Source organism: Haplochromis burtoni, unplaced genomic scaffold (assembly GCF_018398535.1).
Source record: "Haplochromis burtoni strain Fernald_Lab_line unplaced genomic scaffold, NCSU_Asbu1 Contig_7, whole genome shotgun sequence".
Lineage (NCBI taxonomy): Eukaryota > Metazoa > Chordata > Actinopteri > Cichliformes > Cichlidae > Haplochromis > Haplochromis burtoni.
In genome coordinates, this window is record NW_024582368.1 from 1,425,065 (window position 1) to 1,443,404 (window position 18,340).

Consider the following 18,340-nt stretch of genomic DNA (forward strand, 5'->3'; position numbering starts at 1 on the left):
ATGAAATATTTTGGGTGCAGTGTATTTTTTGCATACAGGTATAACAGAATAGCTTTAGTGTTTGTTTGTTTTTAAACTTGAGTATGAACTTATACAAAAAGCAGCAAGATATTTAAAAAAACAGTTTTATTGATTAAAAAACACACTATATCAGATTCATATCGGTATCAGCAGATATCCAAATTTATGATATCGGTATTGGACATGAAAAAGTGGTATCGTGCCATCTCTATTCTCTGGTGGAGTACTGGGTGTATCTACTGGGCAGTTTGTGTTTGTAATCAAAGTGTCCCTCCAGCCAGCTCGGATGACTGTAAATAATGAGCTTATGCAACACAAAGCGGGTCACCTGATTCAACCCCTCCAGAACTCCCCTAATGAACATTGTTCTTCTCACTGCACACCAGTACCCACATTCCCAGCTAAAGCCACTGATCTTCACCCTGTGGTAATGACCTACATATATCCCAGCGTAAATGCTCTTCATTCACACACTGTTTTGTGTCTCTGAATAAAGGCCACATGAGGCTATTGTGCTTATGCTAGGTTGAGGAGAATCCCTCTGATTTCTTACAGTGGGCAACTTCAAAGCATAGAGAGCCTTTACAAGGACTACATATTTTAGAGGATTTATGCATCTGTTCTTATAAATGTCAGATTCTTTGATTTTGGAGTAATTCCCAAAATTCAGTTAAACTTGTTTGGATTTGTTCTGTATGCGTTTCTTGCTACTCCAAAGTGAATCTGGATATCAGTGCAATCTACAACACCTTTTTCCCCAGCAAAAGACATCTTCTTCTAATCTTATGTTGCTAAAGTTTGTGCATAATTTAATTTACTGAACTTACTCTGGGGTTTCCTGTCTTCTTGAATTTCTGTGCAATGGATTGGTAAGAAGACATGACGACAAAAACCTGGATACCCATGTTGAAGATGCTCATTGGAATCAAGTAGGACACGTAGTTTCTATGGACAGAGACACACACAGCAGGTTAAAAAAAGTGAAAATAACATATATTTATCTTGCAAGCACTGTGCAGAAATTATGTTTGTATATGGTACCTGTCTCCCTTGCTGTAGTCCAGTGTGCAGCAAGTCCTGAGGGGCTCGTAGTCGTACTCTCCCCAGCCAATGAGGGGCATGGCGGACCAGAAGGCAGTGAACAGCCACACAAACACAACCAGAGTGATGGCACTGCTCCACTGCAGCTTTGTCCCTGGGAAGAACAATATTCTTTATGACTAGTCTAAACACCAGCAACACAATGAATGCATACTCAAGTAGGCTACTGATTTTGTTTCTGTTTTAAATGTCACACTGCTGCTAAGAAACAAATGTGCATTCTTAGCTAAACTAATATCTTAACTAGAGCTGCTTGTTTGCAACAGTTATAACAGAGTTAACAACAGTGTAATAAACCCTGCACTAACTGTTCAAACCAAGGGACATTTGAGTTGAGTCATTTCCTCTTGCCCATGTACCCTGGTAATGATGTTTAAAAATAAGGTGTAGGACTTATTGTTAACACTCAAGCCTTCCAGGTTGCAGTTTTAGTACAGAGGTGTCAGCCTGTGTTATAGCAACTGTTCAGGTTGCTATTTATTTGCATATTATCTCATTATTTTGTCTGTAGAAAATTTAAAGACAGCAGCGTACTTGGCTGATTTATGTGCACATTTGTGCAACATAGGAGAGGAAAAGTTGACTGCATTTGGTATCATCAGCCAGATATTGACTCACTGGTGCAGTACTGGTGATATCTGTCCCAGGCAACGGCAGCTACAAAGTGGATGCTGGCAAGAGCTGTCATGAAGCCCTGGAAACCATGAGTCTGGCATCCATCAGAGCCATAAGGCCAATACCTAAAGACAGAGGATGTATTCAAAGTTGACTGACACAAGAAACCCCTTAAGCACCAATTTGAGTAAAATACATAAACAAATCACTAGTATAACATTTAATCCATGAACTGGTGAACACTGAGAGCAACGTGTCTCATTTCCTGATTGCAGTTTGAATATGCTCTGTACTGACCCTCTTCACTGTACAGCCTTAATTGGACCACTCTACATCGATTATACAGCTCTGTACAGATGATTCGTCACAACAGGTGGCCAGCAGTAGCCTATTGTCACCGGCATTATTTTCTCATTACATTTCATCCCACCCACATGCGGATGGACCTCGATGTCCATTATGAAAGGGGTGGTTACATCACTCACCTCAGAAAGCTGGAGAAAGCGGCGATCGTGGCGTTCATGGAGATGCCAATATCAGCCATCGCTAAACTGAATACTAGGAAATTGCTGGGAGTCCTCAGTTCTCTCACTTTGAGGAAAGCAAGCATTGTGACCGCATTTAGAAAGAAGCCCAGCAGACCTTTGGGGAAGGGGAACAAAAAACGCACACAATGCAAATCAGCGCGCACAGCGATGCTTACTGCGAAATAGCTCACACCTCAGGCGAAAGAGAACACGCTCTAGACATGCGTCGCATTCATTTTTATTTTATTTTATTTTGTTTTTAGACCATAAGTAAGCATTATTTTGCAAGTTTACAGAGAAACGGGTCCGTGTCAGTGACCGGGAGGAGACATGTCCTGGCGTAGGTTAATGGCAACAACAGCAGGCAAAGTCCTCGTAGTATTTGGCTGAATTCCAAGACATAACTTACCCTCCACAAGCAGACAAGATCCCAGGGAAAACACATCAAACTCGGAGAAGCCCTCCGGTAAAGGGTACGAAGAAACCATCCTGAAGCCTGGTTTGACACACCAAAGTGCAGCTGTCACAGACTCCTCTCGTTCCGCTTGTTTACGATGCCCCTCGGTGTGACCGAAGAGAGCCGGCTTTTAAAGGGGCATTTCACGTGAATGCTTTCAGTTTATTATGTAAAGCCTCTCTGTCGCCCCAATCCGCGCAGGAATGTCTTAATGAACGCGGAACGTAACCCTTAATGCGCATTTACGCGCCGCAACAATAAAGCCTTCTATTAATTGCACAACAAGCCTTTGTGTTGTGGTGTCCCGGTGAGGATGCAGCGGCTGCTGAAGTTAAACGACGAGACTCGGGTTTGACCGAGTCCACAGCCGTGTATATACACAGGTTTGCTTCATGGAGGCACAACAGGTGTTTGCAAAACAATGCCCCTGCCAATCAGAACCACACCTACATTCCCCATGCATCAGTGTTTAGACTTAAAACTGAAAAGCCTAAAAAGTACAACTGAAACCATAATACTAAAAATACACAGTGATAAATGTCTGTGGGCATTTGCTATTATCTGCATTCATACACATTATTCAAAATTAAGATTAAGATTAAGACTACCGTTTTCACACCAGTACTTTGCAGCCTGTGTGTGCAATGTGTTGCAATTCAGTAAAGCTATCTTAACCAATTATTTATTGGAAGCACTCTACAGCGGAGCCATGCCAGTGCTGCTGTTCTGTATCTCTGTTTATAATTTTTTGTTCTTGTGTGCAAAGAATCAAAGATTTTGATCAACAGACTGACATCAAGTGGTTAAATCAGCTGTGCAAGGTGCCTAAAATGATAGAGGATAAAAACAAAAACTGGACCAGCATAAAAAACAAACAAACAATATAGCACACAGTGGGTTTGTGTGCTTCAAGACAAAAACTTGTGAACACTAACAGTCAAGTTCAGATTTTTCTTTATTGATCAACATTTGTGGAAATTACATGAAATCATGCTATTGTCCCTAGACTTCTGTGGATTCCTCAGGTTTCAATATAGGGAGAGGGGACAGAGATCTCGCCAAGTCTCATAAGGATCAAGAATCTGGATAAATTCAGATGGTAATGTAAAAAAAACGTGCTACTTACTGAAAAAACTCATAATGAAGTCCAAATGTGCAAGAGGTGTTATTTGCAAATGGCACTTTCTGTGTAGCTATGTAATGTATTAGATATATAGATTCCTTTTTAATCCTTTCACAATTGAGGGTGTTTATACACTACTTCTTTTGACGTTGATAATAGTGTATAATAAAGCAAATGCTTTTTGCACACTAAGTATGAGATTGCATCTTAAAGAATGTCTCTGGTTCATACATGTAAAGACGGCTTTACTGGCTTCTGGAAATGAGATTACTTGCCTGCCATACAATATGGAATATTTCTCCTTTCAGCACAGGGGAACGTGATCGCTCTGGTTGCTTAACAACTTTCACAGCCACAGAACAGACTTCTGCAATTCTTAAACCATATGTAACCTGCGAATTGAAGAGATTTTAATTCAAAAGGTCTCAGAGGACAATGAACAAAGAAAAACACTATAGTCATGGATGGATTCACAAATACTCTAAATTTTCACCCATATGCTTTTGCCCTGATTTGTGTGCATCCATTTAGAGTGTATTTATGTATTTTGTGTGTCCCATAATGAAAAATTATTTTTTATTTGATCTTATGCACACACTCTTTGTCTATCTATTTTCAATCTATAGGGTTTGTTGCTCTATCAAACCTTTAAAATCTAACTGCTCTGACCTGGCTATGACATAAAATGTGGATTAAATTTGAAAAGGATGGTTGCCAAACACTCTAAAGACTTGTCATGCTTAGTTTCCAGTGTGATGAAAGCTTAGGGAATGCAGGGCAGGTGCCAACCAATGTGTAGTATTTACCTACAATGGAAAACAATTGGAGGTATTTACCTACTAGTGTGGGAATGAGTCCAAATAGGTCACTGAGGTGAAATCTAAAGGCCAGGAGGAGTCTCTTTCACTCAAACTTCCTTGGAAACACAGTATTTTTCTTCTATTCTTTTATTATGTCAAATATGTTGATACTACTTGGATCCATGTTGATAGTTAGTTTATATATATATATAAAAGTAGCTACATTGATGATATCACTGATGTGAGGGAAGTGATATATTCTGATGCGAATTTGTAGGAATTTATTTACCTAAACATGCATTTGAAAACCCCCGTTATTGCTTCAATTCGCTTGTAAATAGAAGCAATAAAAGATCTTTGTGCTAATTTTAATTCTCCAGGTGAAAAAGATGCATAAATAATAAAACTTTGAATGAAGACTTTCCCTGCGCACAGGTCCCGACGTAGGAGCAATAGGGTATATAGGGGCCACCTTGTGGCAAAACACGGTCCACTCCACTCCCAGATTAACAGTCACGGCAGGGCTCAAATAAACATGCTACATTTGAGGCAAAGAAAAAAAAGCAAACATCACAGTGGATTATGACCATTTCGGAAGTGTTTTTCTGTGGTAATAAATAGGGACGTCTCTGCGCAGCCTATCCGATTCCGGGATGCAATACGCATCCAGCCTTTTCGCTAATCCTTGTCTATCCTTTTTTATCTCGGGACTCATAGTAGTCTGATCACTATGGGGCAGCGAAGCGGTGGGACAGCGCCGTACGGATGACATTCCTGTAAATGAAAGAGAAAAAAAATAGTCTGATTGACTTCAGTGGGCGCAAAGTGGGCGCATGTAGGCAAATTGCGTATGCATAAAAGTTGGCCAAAATGTTCCTCGTCCTGCTGCTGGGGCTCTACGTGGCCACGGGTCAACTTTTTTCCCCAGTGAGCGCCTGCCCTTCGCAGTGCAGCTGCTTTTACCACAACCTGAGTGATGGATCAAAGGCGAGGTAAGTTGGATGCCCAAAGTGAAATGAATGTATCTTGTGTGGTATTTTTTGTGTGTTTGTTTCTTTGTTTTGTTTTATTTGTTTTTTTGCACAGTGATGCATTTTGTCATCATATGAGGACAGATGTTTGCACAGAGGTGAACACGTGTACAACAGATAATTCAGGGAGTGCATGCCGCTCCAATTTTATTTAATGCAGGATTATCTTTCAAAGGCACTTTCAGGCTTTCATCTATGTTTTTTTGTGTTTTGGTAGGACGGGGAATAAGTTTTTTTTAAATCATTATCCACATAACTTTTGCTGCTTGTGAACTTTTGAATACACATTTGTTGTCATTAATTGTCGATTTAGTTTAAAGTTTTAGTGATTCGTAAACTATGCACAAATGCAATTTGTGAAGTTAACACAAATATTTTCCGACTTTTAGGAGCGTGATTTGCAATGATCCCGATATATCTCTCGTGCCTGTCGGGTTTCCTGTTGACACCTCCAAGCTGCGGATTGAGAAGACATCCATCCAGCGGATACCCAGCGAAGCCTTCAACTACCTCTCCAGTTTGGAATTCTTGTGGATGTCTTTTAACACGCTGTCCGCCTTGAACCCGGACAGTTTCCGGGGGCTTTATAACCTGGAAGAACTTCGGCTGGACGGGAATGCCCTTACCGCCTTTCCTTGGGAATCTCTCATGGATATGCCCAGCCTCAGACTTCTCGATTTGCACAACAACCAGCTCACTTCCCTGCCCGCGGAGGCCACCACTTACATCAAGAACCTCACCTACTTGGATCTGTCCAGCAACAGTCTGGTGACCCTACCTGCAGAAGTGCTGTCCAATTGGCTGGCTGCAAAGCCTGCACAAGGGCCAGACAGCTCTAAGATGATACTCGGTGAGAGGCAGTGCTCATCCTGACATCAAGTCTCCCTTTAAATCCTTTAAAGTGCATTTTAGGTGCATTGTTTTCTTCTGAGCTTAATGAAAGTGTGCTAACTTTTTGCAAAGCAACTTTTTTTAAATTTTTTTTTTAAAAAAAAGCATCTTAAGCTTACATAAGCAATGTATAATTTGACAACAACAGCTGTTTCTGGTGAGTAAAAACATATTGTATAAAAAGTAACATTGGAAAAAAGTAACATTTTGTCTTTAAGGTAACAATGAAGGTAACAATTTCAATAATAATTTCTGAAGCTCTTATAATATTTGATATTTCATCTTTAGATTCCATATTTAATAACTAATATTAACAGGCTGTATATTGACATCTATTACATGCTTTTAGAGTGTAACATAGCAGATTTAAGATGCTTTTGTTTAAAACATTATCTCTTATAATGGGTGGATTTAAGTTACATTTTATTAAAGAAAAGAAAAAAGAAAAACACAGTTCAAATTGTATATATATAAAAATACACACAACTCTATGCACTCTGTTGGTGGAGGTGTTGTGATCAACAACGAGTCTTCTTATAATCTTCTTGTAGGGAGTGTGAAATGACAGCAAAGTTTGATCTTGATCTCTAGTCAATTTTCACCATCATCATCATCATCATCATCATCATCATCATCATCATCATCATCATCATTATCGTCATCATCACAATCATTGCCATAGTCATGGCCATGATGTAGTTTATGAATTAAATATTAATCCTCTTACAGGATTAACATCCCTACATCCACACCAACCATCTGTAGGCTGGTCTATCACTTCATCCACAGCTGGACTCTTGTCTTCCTCCTGTAGCCTCACTTGTACCCTTGCCCTTAGGTCTCCATGACAACCCCTGGGTGTGTGACTGCCGGCTCTATGACCTGGTCCAGTTCCAGAAGTCTCCGACTCTTTCAGTGGCTTTCATCGACACGAGACTTCGATGTTCAGCTCCGGAGAGCGTGTCGGGGGTCCTGTTCAGCGACGCAGAGCTTCGCCGCTGTCAGCTTCCACGTATCCACACAGCTGTGGCACGAGTAAGGAGTGCTGTTGGAAACAATGTGCTGCTCCGGTGTGGGACCATTGGCGTCCCCATCCCAGACTTGACATGGCGCAGGGCAGATGGACGAGCCCTCAATGGAACAGGTGAGTCAGCAGCTATTTGGATAGATGAGATAAGATGATTTTGTGTGCTCTGTATTGCTGCTGTTAATTAAATAGAGAGCCACGAGTGGAGTTAGTAAGTCTGAGTGACATCTATTGCCAACACAGTGAGTTACGCAACACTGATCATCAATGCAACATTGTGTAATCACCAGCTTGTTGTCTCTTTTCACATTTGTCAAAGGGGACGTCTCGGGTGTCAAATTACTTTATTTTTTTAAAATCGTTCTTCTGTTGTTATTTTATAACTGTGTTATTCCATCTCTGCCACTACAGTCCAGCAGGAAACCTCAAAGGAAGGAATCACCTGGTCAATCCTCAGTGTACCAGCAGTGTCCTACCGTGATTCAGGGAAATTCATCTGCAAGGCCACTAACTATGCAGGGAATGCAGAGGCTGTCATTTCCCTCGTTGTCTCCAACTCGCCAAAACCAGAGGGGAACCAAACCAACAATGACAAGAAGCCCAAAATCAAAAAACCAAACCAAATGGGCAAAGCTGCCTACCAGGAGAAACTGGTGGCCAGATATGTGGCTCCAACCTCTGCTCCTTCATCTTTGCCGGCCCTGGATCCTGGCCTCCTGCCTGGTGTTGGGCCTGATCCTGGACTATCCAGTTACAGCCTGACTGAAGGAGCCACCCCAGGGCCTGCCACCTCCCCCAACTCAGATGCATTGCTGGACCTGGAAAAGACTAATCTAAGTAACTTGGCAGCTAACGCCTCATCGTTACAGCAGGACCCGGACAGAGTGGTCCGCTCAGTAAAAGTTGTAGGGGACACAGACAATACAATTTCTCTAAACTGGAGAGCCCCTAAAGCCAAAAACACAACAGCATTTAGTGTGCTCTATGCAGTGTTTGGAGAGAGGGACATGAGAAAGATCAATGTTGGAGCTGGGCAGAACCGTGTAACCATTGATGGTTTGGTGCCCAGGACCAAGTACATTGCTTGTGTGTGTGTGAAGGGTCTGATCCCCAAGAAGGAGCAGTGTGTCATATTCTCCACTGATGAAGCAGCTAGTGCTACTGGTACCCAGAAGCTGATTAATGTTATTGTGATCACAGTGGCCTGTATCATTGCAGTCCCGCTCACTGTTATTGTATGCTGCGGGGCGCTGAAGAGACGCATTCAGAAGTACTGGGGAAAGAAATCAAAAGACATCCAAGATTCATATGTTACATTTGAAACACTCTCACCCGGCACAAAGGCCAAAGGGCTCGAGGGTGAGTATTTGAACAGATTGAATCCCGAGGAGTCTAACCGGCTGCTGTCAGCCCGCTCCAGCCTGGACTCCGAGGCCACAGCTAAAATAGAGGGACAACCTAATGAGTACTTCTGCTGACGTCATGCTCCAGCTCCGGCTCCTGCTCCACGTCATCTTCCCCGCACTCACCCACACTCACGTCACAGTCCAAACCCCAAAACTCGTTCACATGCCCACCGGCACCCTCATCCCCATCTCAACCCACATCCGTATCCCCAGCATTACCCATATTCTTCCCCTCAGCAGCATCCTGACGTCAGTCCCCCTCTAACGCGCTCCCATACACCCCCTCCCATCCCTCCTCGCTGGATAATGCCACCAACTCCACCGCCACAGAGAGCCAACTTCTATCAACGGACTTTTGCACGCTGCACAATAATGGAAATATCAGTTTAAAGAATTTGGGAAACTGCGTAGATCTGGAAAATTTCATGTTTCTTGCAGATGTAGTGAAACTCACTGGACTGTTACACACATATTCATCCATTAATATTAAACTGCAAGCACACTCATGCTTTTATGTCTAAAAGAATGTTTTTTATCACTAAGCCTGTAAGAAGAAAACATGATGCATGAAGTGAAAGAGCATAGCAAACACTGTAAAGTTTTATTCCACCTCACGTGCACAGCCCAGCGAAGAAACCTCTCCAATCCAATTTAATTTAAAGGGAAGTCAATGGTAGACAATCCATTGTTTATATCATATATGTATGTGTATGATTTGTAAATACTTTATCAGATTATGTACACATATACATATGCAGTTAATTCTGTGCCTCTGTATATATCTGTCATATGTTCTGAGAGAAGATATACACATAGGCATGGTTCATTTCTCTGGTGAATGGAGAGAAGCTGGAGCTGGAGAGAAGTACTGAAGGACTGAACTATGACACAATGTAAATAGGGTGGAGATGGTGCAAAAAAGAAATGTTAAATCATTTATATTCCCCCAATGAGGCACATACTTAAAATCTTTCCATGTGACTATTTTGTGCCACCTAGAGGCATCATTACCCCATTAAAAGTGGATCTGTTCGTTCCAATGATACTTACCTATTTGAATATAGTTAAATAAACTTTTATACTGCATGTACTTGAGTGATATTGTGTGTTCTTATAACTCTACTTCAACTCACAATAATAATCAGTCTCCATACTTTGGTTCTGAGATACTATGGGTCTCTGTAATCTTCACTTACAAAGTTCATTAAAAAATATTTTGTTTATATATCTGCATATTTAATCTCTTGGACAATATCAAACTTTGAACTATTTATAGTTTACTAATCAGAATATAGAGCTATCTAAAAGGCACAGTGGGTCAGACCTAGTGACACTAAGTGTTAATCGTGCGTGTCTTGCCCAAGATTTAAATGTCACTTCTTCCTGCACTGTACGTCAGGGATTAAGCTTAATAGGCTTCTCTGGTCTGCCGCACTCGGCATGTCTGGAGCACGAATGTAGCCCTCAAATTCAGGATCTTTTTTTTTTTTGTGGACTATGGACATAATTTGTTACCTGCTTGTTATAGCTTTAATAAACATTCAGGCTTGTGAAACTTTTTCTCAGTGTTTACGCGGGTGCAGCTGTGTAGAAGACCGACATGGAAGGTAAGAACTGGTTTCAAGTAGTTCAGTCCTCCTGGCGATTTCTGTTTTATTTATATGTCTGTGGGTGTATATGAGTCAGTGATACAGAATATAGTTATAATATATAGTTATATAGTTATTTGCCTCCAGAAGGTAACATTTGTTTTTTGACGGATCCTAGCAGTCAGTCAGATATTACAATAAATAATAACATCATCATATAAACTCTTTCTTTTAATCTTAGGTCATTAATATGTATGGAGGAGAGAGCATTTGGGGCTATACCACAAGACCTTCCACATGAGTTGACAAAAATACGAATTGAAAAGTCTCAGTTTACTGAAATACCCAGAGGGGCTTTCTCAAAAACGTTGACGTTGGAGAACTTGTGGTTGAACTTCAATGAAATCACACTGATAAACTCAAAGGGTCTGGAGGGTTTGAGGAACTTAACCGAGCTCCGTTTGCAAGGCAATAAGCTACGTTCAGTACCATGGACAGCATTCGAGGACACGCCGGCTCTCAAGATCCTGGATCTGAAGCACAACCAGCTGGACGTCCTACCGGAGCATGCGTTAAGGTTTTTGCCAGGTCTGACTTACTTAGACTTATCCTTCAATCGTCTTACGGTGATATCGAAGGAGGTCTTCCAAAACTGGCCTCTCTACCAAAAATTACAGAACATGGAGGAGCGGGAGGCGACAACATCTGGGCCAAACGTCGTCCTGGCACTCCACGACAACGCCTGGCTCTGCGATTGTCGCCTAAAGGGCTTCGTGGAGTTCATCAGGTCTCTGAGCCCTCCGATTATATTGATGAACTCCTACTTGACTTGCTCAGGGCCGGACTTTAGGGCGGGCAAGTTCTTCCATGAGATAGAGCTACAGGCATGCATGAAGCCTGAAGTCAGCACCTCATCAGCCAACATCAGCCTGCCACAGGGCGCCAACGTCACCCTGCGATGTATCGCCAAAGCAAGGCCTGACCCTTCAGTGTGGTGGACATATGGTCTGAAGATAATCAGAGGATTTCATGGTAAGAGTGTGGTGACCATAGTGTGTAATAAACTACAGCACATCTGATACTTAAACACACATTTCAATGGTGGCGCAGCAAACCTTTATTAAGATCAAGAGGATTAAAACTCAATGTATGCACATGGTGATGTAAGCACCACCAATCTCCCAATCTGCACAACACTGTCAGTGTTGATTAAGAGTCTACACTGCTGTCAATCTTGTTTGGCCACCTTGTAATTAAATAAACCGGCGTGTCATTAGACTTAACTTGCTGAGAGGAGTGCTTACAGCAGATCAATCAAACAACATGCAAACTCATAATAACCACACTACTGCCCCCATTGCTATCCCACCACTATTTCTGCTGCTGACATTCATCTGTCTTAGCTCACAAGAAATATTCTCAAACATTATAACAATACTGAGCCATGCAAGTATAATAACTACAGTCTACAATGTGAGATCACAGGAGAATAATTATTATTTTAAACCTTCGATTTTGTGGATGAAGCAAAACAAACCATCCTCTATTTTGACTTAAGAACAACAAAATTGTTCAAGTTGCAAAATTCTTGGGATTTGTTATAGATGGAAATATAGTGCAGGTTACAGTAAATTGAACTTTTTAGCTCCTATCAGGGTAATGATCACTTCAGCTTAGGTTTGCACAATATATAATGAACATTAGTTGTTATTTTACTGTTTAACTGTTTAAAACAAAAAACAGACAATGTGTATCTATGACTGTCTAATAAAGTACAGGACTCTTTAATTCTATGTATGTTTGTGGAAGATCAGTTGCAGGACACTTTTGTTTAGTCTTTTTATTTAATGTTATTTAATGTTATTTAATTTTTAAAAATATTTTACTCTGTAAGCTTGCTGTTCCCATAAAATAACAGCCCTAATGTCATCCCAGAATCTCAAGAAAGAGTGGATGATGACACCATCAGATCCCTCCTGGTGATCCCCTCTGTCCATGCAGCTGATCATGGTGTCTACACTTGCATCGCTGTCAACTTCATTGGAAACTCCTCCGTCAGCATCTTTCTAGAGGTGCGCTCTGGAGGAAGCTCCCAGTCTTCACTCCTCCCAGCTGTACCGCGGGCTGGTGATGAAAATGTCTACATCGACATCCGCATCGCCAAGCAAACAATACGGGGTATCTCCATTGAGTGGTTCGCTGCCCTAGAACGCCCCACTGAAACCTGGTTCACGATCCACTTTGGTCGTGCAGATGCTGATAAAAAAGAAATAATCTACATTGGACCTGGGATTAATTCTTACTCCATCTCGGACCTGATGCCTGCGACTAAATATGAAATCTGTGTAACCCTCAAGAATCACGCACCACGCCCAGAACAGTGCATCATCTTTGTAACAGGAAGTGACATCACTGAGATGGAACAGAGGGAGAAGCTGATACATATAGTAGTGATAGTTTTAGCCATGGTGCTGGCAGTGCCTGTAGGCATGTATGCATGCACCACTGACACCAGGATGGCCTGTTTGGATGGTATAATGGAGAGCTGGAAGAACCGAAGGAGAGACAGAGGCTCAGCAGGAGGCATGGAAAGGGAGAGGCAGGGTACCTTCGACAGTCTGCAGGCCGCCAGTGATGAGGGCCTGGTTAATAAAGGTTCCAGTGAAGACAGGAAGGTGAGGAGGAGGTCAGAGGACAGACTGAATAAGGCCAAAGCTGACCACAGCAGACTCACAGCTGAACTATATTAAAAAACCCTCAGTTAAAACAACAACAGAAAACATGGCAGTGACATTGTTATAGAACAATGTCTTACTTTCTATTTTTGGAATAAATAATAGAAATACTAGCTCTACTATAATGTGAAAAAGTCTTGAGCCACCCCTTATTTCTCAATATTTGGCTTGTTTTTTGAATGTTTTTTTGTGTGTTAAGCCACCTAACACTGACCTGAATCAGACATGCATAATAAAGACACTTGTGCCTACACATAACAAACAACTTAGTAACAAACCTATTTTAAATTCTATCTTTAGGCACGTGGTTTCGAACAGCCTGTTGCAAAAACAGATCATTCCCCCCATTTCTTTAGTCTATGAAAAAAGCCAAAGCTAACACAGTTGGATAGACATAAAAAATATGTTTGCTTCAACAAGGTGAGTTTCAAAGTGCTATTAGTTGAAAACGTCTAGGCATGCTGTGCAGTATATGCTTTAAAAGAAAAGAAAAGACCTGACACATGCCCTGAGTGAGGCATTGGGCCCTTCAGTCGATCCATCAACTCTAGAAGAGTCAATGGATCAGCAGATCTAGAGCCCAGACCTCAAATTTTTGAAGAGAACAGAGAACAGAACAAAAGACAGTCAACATCCAAAGAAGACTGCTAAATTAAATTACAAGAAAGCTTGTCTCATAGAGTTAAGGATGCGTTGAAAAGTATAGGTTTTTATTGACTTTAAAGCTTGTTAGAACTCTACAAACTCTGTTTTTGTCTTACATACTATAATTCTAAAAATGTGGGCATGCTTTAAAAAAATTGTTGCACTTTTTTCCCTTTATCCTAGCAAAACATGCAGAAATGAGGAGTGGCTCAAGATCCAGTGCTGTTAGGCTTATATTACTACAATATTCAGGGGAATGATCATATTTTCTGCCTTGCTTTTAATCTCATCTCTTCCTCTGTTCTAGGCCGAGGAGGTTGTTGCAAAGATGTGAATGATGGCCGTTATGTCAAGGATTTGCACCAGGGTAGAGGCTGTGCTGAAGTTGATTTTTTTCAGACTGAAGTATAATGCATCTCTCTTGTTATCACAATGCAGCATTTTTAACTATCAGTAATAATTCATTTTATAAATATTTGAAACAGAAAAGAAAAAGCCTTTGCCATTGATTTCAATCAGAACGATATCAAATGACTTTCTAAAGAAGACTTTTTTCCAGCTTCTCCAATGATGGATATTAGCTTCTTTATCAACTATTATGTGTTAGCACTTAAGCATTATTCTATGGATTTACATGCGTGTTAATTTTACCTCATTTTCTTCTTGTCATGTCAAAAGTGTAAGTTAGGATGGATTTTTAATTAGAAAAACAGATGGTTATTATATGAAAAAACCTCACACCTTGTAAATAGAAAATGTTCTAGTTACATTTTTTGTGTGGTAGTGCATATATACCTCAACATGTTTCATGTGTGCAGACTAAAGTGGTTGTTTCACTACATTTTCTATAAATTCTACAAAGGTTTTACATAAAGCAAGCACATATGCAGAATTAGTGTCAGTTACTATAGATTCTTACAAATACCCAGCAGAAAATATATTTTGCTTTAAAACATACTGTCTGTTGTCAGTGTCTGTTTAGCCCTTTTTATAGTTTTGCTAAAGCAGGATTATAAGGGGAAAATCTCAAAGTAGGGAGAAAACCTTACCTTTGAGTCTGGTTTTATGTAGTTTGCGGCTACCAGAAAACACACGTTTATTTGAATCTCATTGTTTTATTATTTAAGTTGTGTGTTCCATATTTGAAGATAGGCATAGCCTTAAAGATCAAATTGCAAAAATTGCGCTTGATTGCATCTGAGTGAAATTCATTCATAGGATTAGGTTATGCAGAGAGGAAGTTTCCTTTTTGTGGATAATGTGCTGAAAGGCATTCAGTTTAGTTTTATTCATTGATTTCTTTAAATCCTATCTCAGTCACTGTACATGTACGTCACAGTTCCCGTTTTTTTTCTGTGTACACACGCAATACAGCAACGACGTATCACACATGATCTGCACTGACCAACCCGCACAGATGGCACATCAGATATCCTTTGGCCAATGGCATTGTTCATTTGACATAATACCCAAACACTGGCATCCTCTCCAATATCCCCTCCTGCCGTCACTTTATGATCAGATCACACAAACCCTCTCCTCCAACTCCATGTGTTGTCCCCTGTGACGCAAGAAGATCAGTTCATCTCTGACGGGGCTTGCATGTATTCACTTAAGATCAGGGTTTTAAATGACTGGCTGAGATTGGCAGCTCTCATTTTCTGGAGCACAGATACATCTGCTTTCTTTCTTGTTCCGATGTCTTTATATGATTTGTGGGTGGGGGATTGATGCTGCTTTTTGTTGTAATCCTTTTCCACTGCCCATGACACAATGCAATGTAGAATTCTATAAACACACAATTTCAGCTACTTCAGCACAGAACAGCACAAGATTTTATCTTATTTTTTCCCCACTTGCCCTAATGTTGCCTAAAGCAGTGCATTATTATTACTGACCTCTGCAGTAGCAACATAAATAAAAGAAACGTTAACCCTCTACACAAAAGCCTTTTTTTCTTTTTAGTAAGGAAAACTCACATTTTATTTACCTTTTAAAACTTTTGTTGCTGCAAACATATTGTGGGTGCTTTGAACCTTTCATGCTTTCTTTCACTCTAAAGCATCAATGCTCTTTGCAACTTTCCACTCTGTAATCCTCTGTCAAATAGCCCAGTAATCCTGGCTGCCTCTTACATGTCATAATGCATGATCATTTGGGCTTCTCCTCATATTCCCCCATTTCACTCCAGAGCATTAACAGCTTGCAACATTGGAAAAAAAACGGGGGAAAAAATGTGAGTTTGGATCCTCAAAAAACTTTAAACTTTAAGTGTCCTGACCTGCAAAAAAAGTGAAACCGTTTTTGTATGTGGATTTTCTTTTATTATAGTTTTGTCTCCATCGTACTGGAAGCATAAGCACGTCAAATGTGTCAGGTGAGGCTGCAAAATGTTCAGTTTCAGTCACACACATCTTGCCGGTTCAAACTAGATCAGGGCAGATGGATTTTGCGTTTTAGGCCGCTATGCAATATTGTGCAAAGATGAACAAGTTGTTTTTTTGGATTAGAGAGGGTAATCTGCAAATTTCATGTTTTATGTAACTCTGAAATAGTGTGCATGTTTGCCTGATGTCTACACAAATACCCAGAGATTGGTTTAGTGTAACTTCATAATTAGTAGTGCTGACATTGACATTGAATCTGAGCAGAGCAAAAGGGCTTGTATCAGCATAATAAAGTATATTACATATTTGCTGAGTACAAATACTTTGTTACTGCACTTAAGTAGAATTTATCTGAGTAGTTTTTTAATGGAAACTTTTTTACTTTCAGCCCTACGTTTTAAACAAATATCTGCACTTTCTACTTCTAACATTTTAACTCGTTACTTTTGATTTAACATTTGAGGGGACTTATAATTTCATGTCATTGTGGGCCTTCAAACATCAAACCCATTTGAGCCCAAGCAGTAACACATTAAAGGCAATCCTGTGTATTAATCACCAGGAGATGCTGGGTAAAAAGAGATGAAAGATGCAAAAAAAACTGTGTGCCACAGTTTGGGGTTAAAGTGAGTCAGTGATTTTTTTTAAAAAATTGTTTGTTTTCTGGGGGTTTTGGTGTCGGAACGACTGCAGGTGTCCACAGGTAAGCTGTGGTAGTGGTACTTCAGCATCTAGCTAGCCCTACAGAAGAAGAGTGACCATAAAGGGAGTTATATTTCGTGGCAGGTAATTTCAAATGCAGCATTTCTACCAGCTTAACAAACATCAGCAAACATACAAACTGTTTGTGTGTGACATTATTAACTTTTATATTATGCAAAATAAAATGAGGTGGGCTGACGGCGTTACTTAAAGGTTGCATGAAAATAGTCTGCAGTTTAGTGCAGGATAAACTGGTTAGTGTCCTGTACTGTGATGGATTTAAAGTGTGTGTGACTGGTGCACAGTGAGTGTGGTGCTCATGGTCAAGTTAAGTTACATAAAGAGTACTAGAGATTAATATGAACTTTAGCTGATAATGCCTAGATTCATTCATCAAATTCTAGCTGCATACCAGCTGCATAGGGTGTAATATAAAGACAGCATAAACAGTGTACTGTCAGTGTAGACGATGGAAATGAGCCAGGACAACTCATGAAACACCTGCTCACATCTGGTTGAATTCAGTTGTGTACATCCTCAAAGAGCAGCAGGTCAGCTAATCACAGCCTGTACATTGAGAAAATCTACTGAAGCACTCAGAAATTATTGTGAGTTGTGATTCTTTTTCCTCATACTGAGCCGTTACAGCTGATTTTAGGGTCCCCCCACCTGCTGAATCCCACTTTAAACCCTGACTGTGTTCATTTGATCATCATGTGATTAACAGAAAATAGAGCTATTTTTTATTATTTTCCTTTTTTTTTTCCTGCTCATGTTCAGCTTAACGGATTCAAGCAGAGTATGTTTATTAGAATTAATATTTAGACTGAAATAAAGTTTGTATTCATATCGACTAATTTAATTTAATTATTACATGAATAAGGCAAGAGGTCCAGTTAGCTTTCCATAAAAACAGGTCTAGGAGTTACTTTCTAACTTTAAGTATATTTCTGAGGCAGTACTTTTTTTTTTACTTTTAATTGAGTATAGAAGTTGAATCAGTACTTCAACTTTTACTGGAGTATTTTTCCAACACTAGTGTCTGTGCTAGTGTCTGCACAGGATGTCTGTGCTTTTGCCACCTCTGCATATTTGCAGAACATCTGGTTTAATAAAAAAACAAAAAAACAAAAAACAAACAGCACATGTGTAATATTGTTGTGTAAGGCCTTCTTCAAGCATCTCATTTTAATTCCTGTTGTTCATATTTTCATCGTGCTCCAAGACTATTAGTGCTCGAACTATGGCAATATCACAACAAATGCTGCAACATGAACATTTGC

At 40.3% G+C, this 18,340-nt stretch overlaps 3 protein-coding genes across 5 annotated transcripts in view; 2 read left to right on the plus strand and 1 right to left on the minus strand.

The window, feature by feature from the left end:
• Positions 1-2,916, minus strand: part of rgra (retinal G protein coupled receptor a) — a 9,512-nt gene extending 6,596 nt beyond the window's left edge. For both annotated transcript variants that reach the window (XM_014336793.2, XM_005913998.3), the window contains exons 1-5: positions 2,674-2,916; positions 2,223-2,379; positions 1,741-1,862; positions 1,063-1,216; positions 849-966 (exon numbers count right to left, since the gene is read on the minus strand). In XM_014336793.2, coding sequence (XP_014192279.1) covers positions 849-966; positions 1,063-1,216; positions 1,741-1,862; positions 2,223-2,379; positions 2,674-2,752 — 630 coding nt within the window. In that variant the 5' untranslated portion in view covers positions 2,753-2,916. The remainder of the gene's footprint in view (positions 1-848; positions 967-1,062; positions 1,217-1,740; positions 1,863-2,222; positions 2,380-2,673) is intronic.
• Positions 2,917-5,309: 2,393 nt separating this feature from the next.
• Positions 5,310-10,085, plus strand: lrit1a (leucine-rich repeat, immunoglobulin-like and transmembrane domains 1a). Its single transcript, XM_005913999.2, has 4 exons — positions 5,310-5,636; positions 6,065-6,525; positions 7,405-7,710; positions 8,005-10,085. Exons 1-4 carry the CDS (start codon positions 5,515-5,517, stop codon positions 9,069-9,071), a joined length of 1,956 nt encoding a protein of 651 aa, XP_005914061.1. The 5' UTR covers positions 5,310-5,514; the 3' UTR covers positions 9,072-10,085.
• An 85-nt stretch (positions 10,086-10,170) lies between these two features.
• lrit2 (leucine-rich repeat, immunoglobulin-like and transmembrane domains 2) lies at positions 10,171-17,158 on the plus strand. Of its 2 annotated transcripts, XM_005914001.2 has the most exons (4): positions 10,171-10,606; positions 10,830-11,620; positions 12,524-13,263; positions 14,276-17,158. In XM_005914001.2, exons 1-4 carry the CDS (start codon positions 10,497-10,499, stop codon positions 14,300-14,302), a joined length of 1,668 nt encoding a protein of 555 aa, XP_005914063.1. In that variant the 5' UTR covers positions 10,171-10,496; the 3' UTR covers positions 14,303-17,158. The 2 variants fall into 2 exon arrangements, with proteins under 2 accessions (XP_005914063.1, XP_005914062.1); XM_005914000.2 differs by having other exon boundaries at positions 12,524-17,158.
• Positions 17,159-18,340: the final 1,182 nt, after the last annotated feature.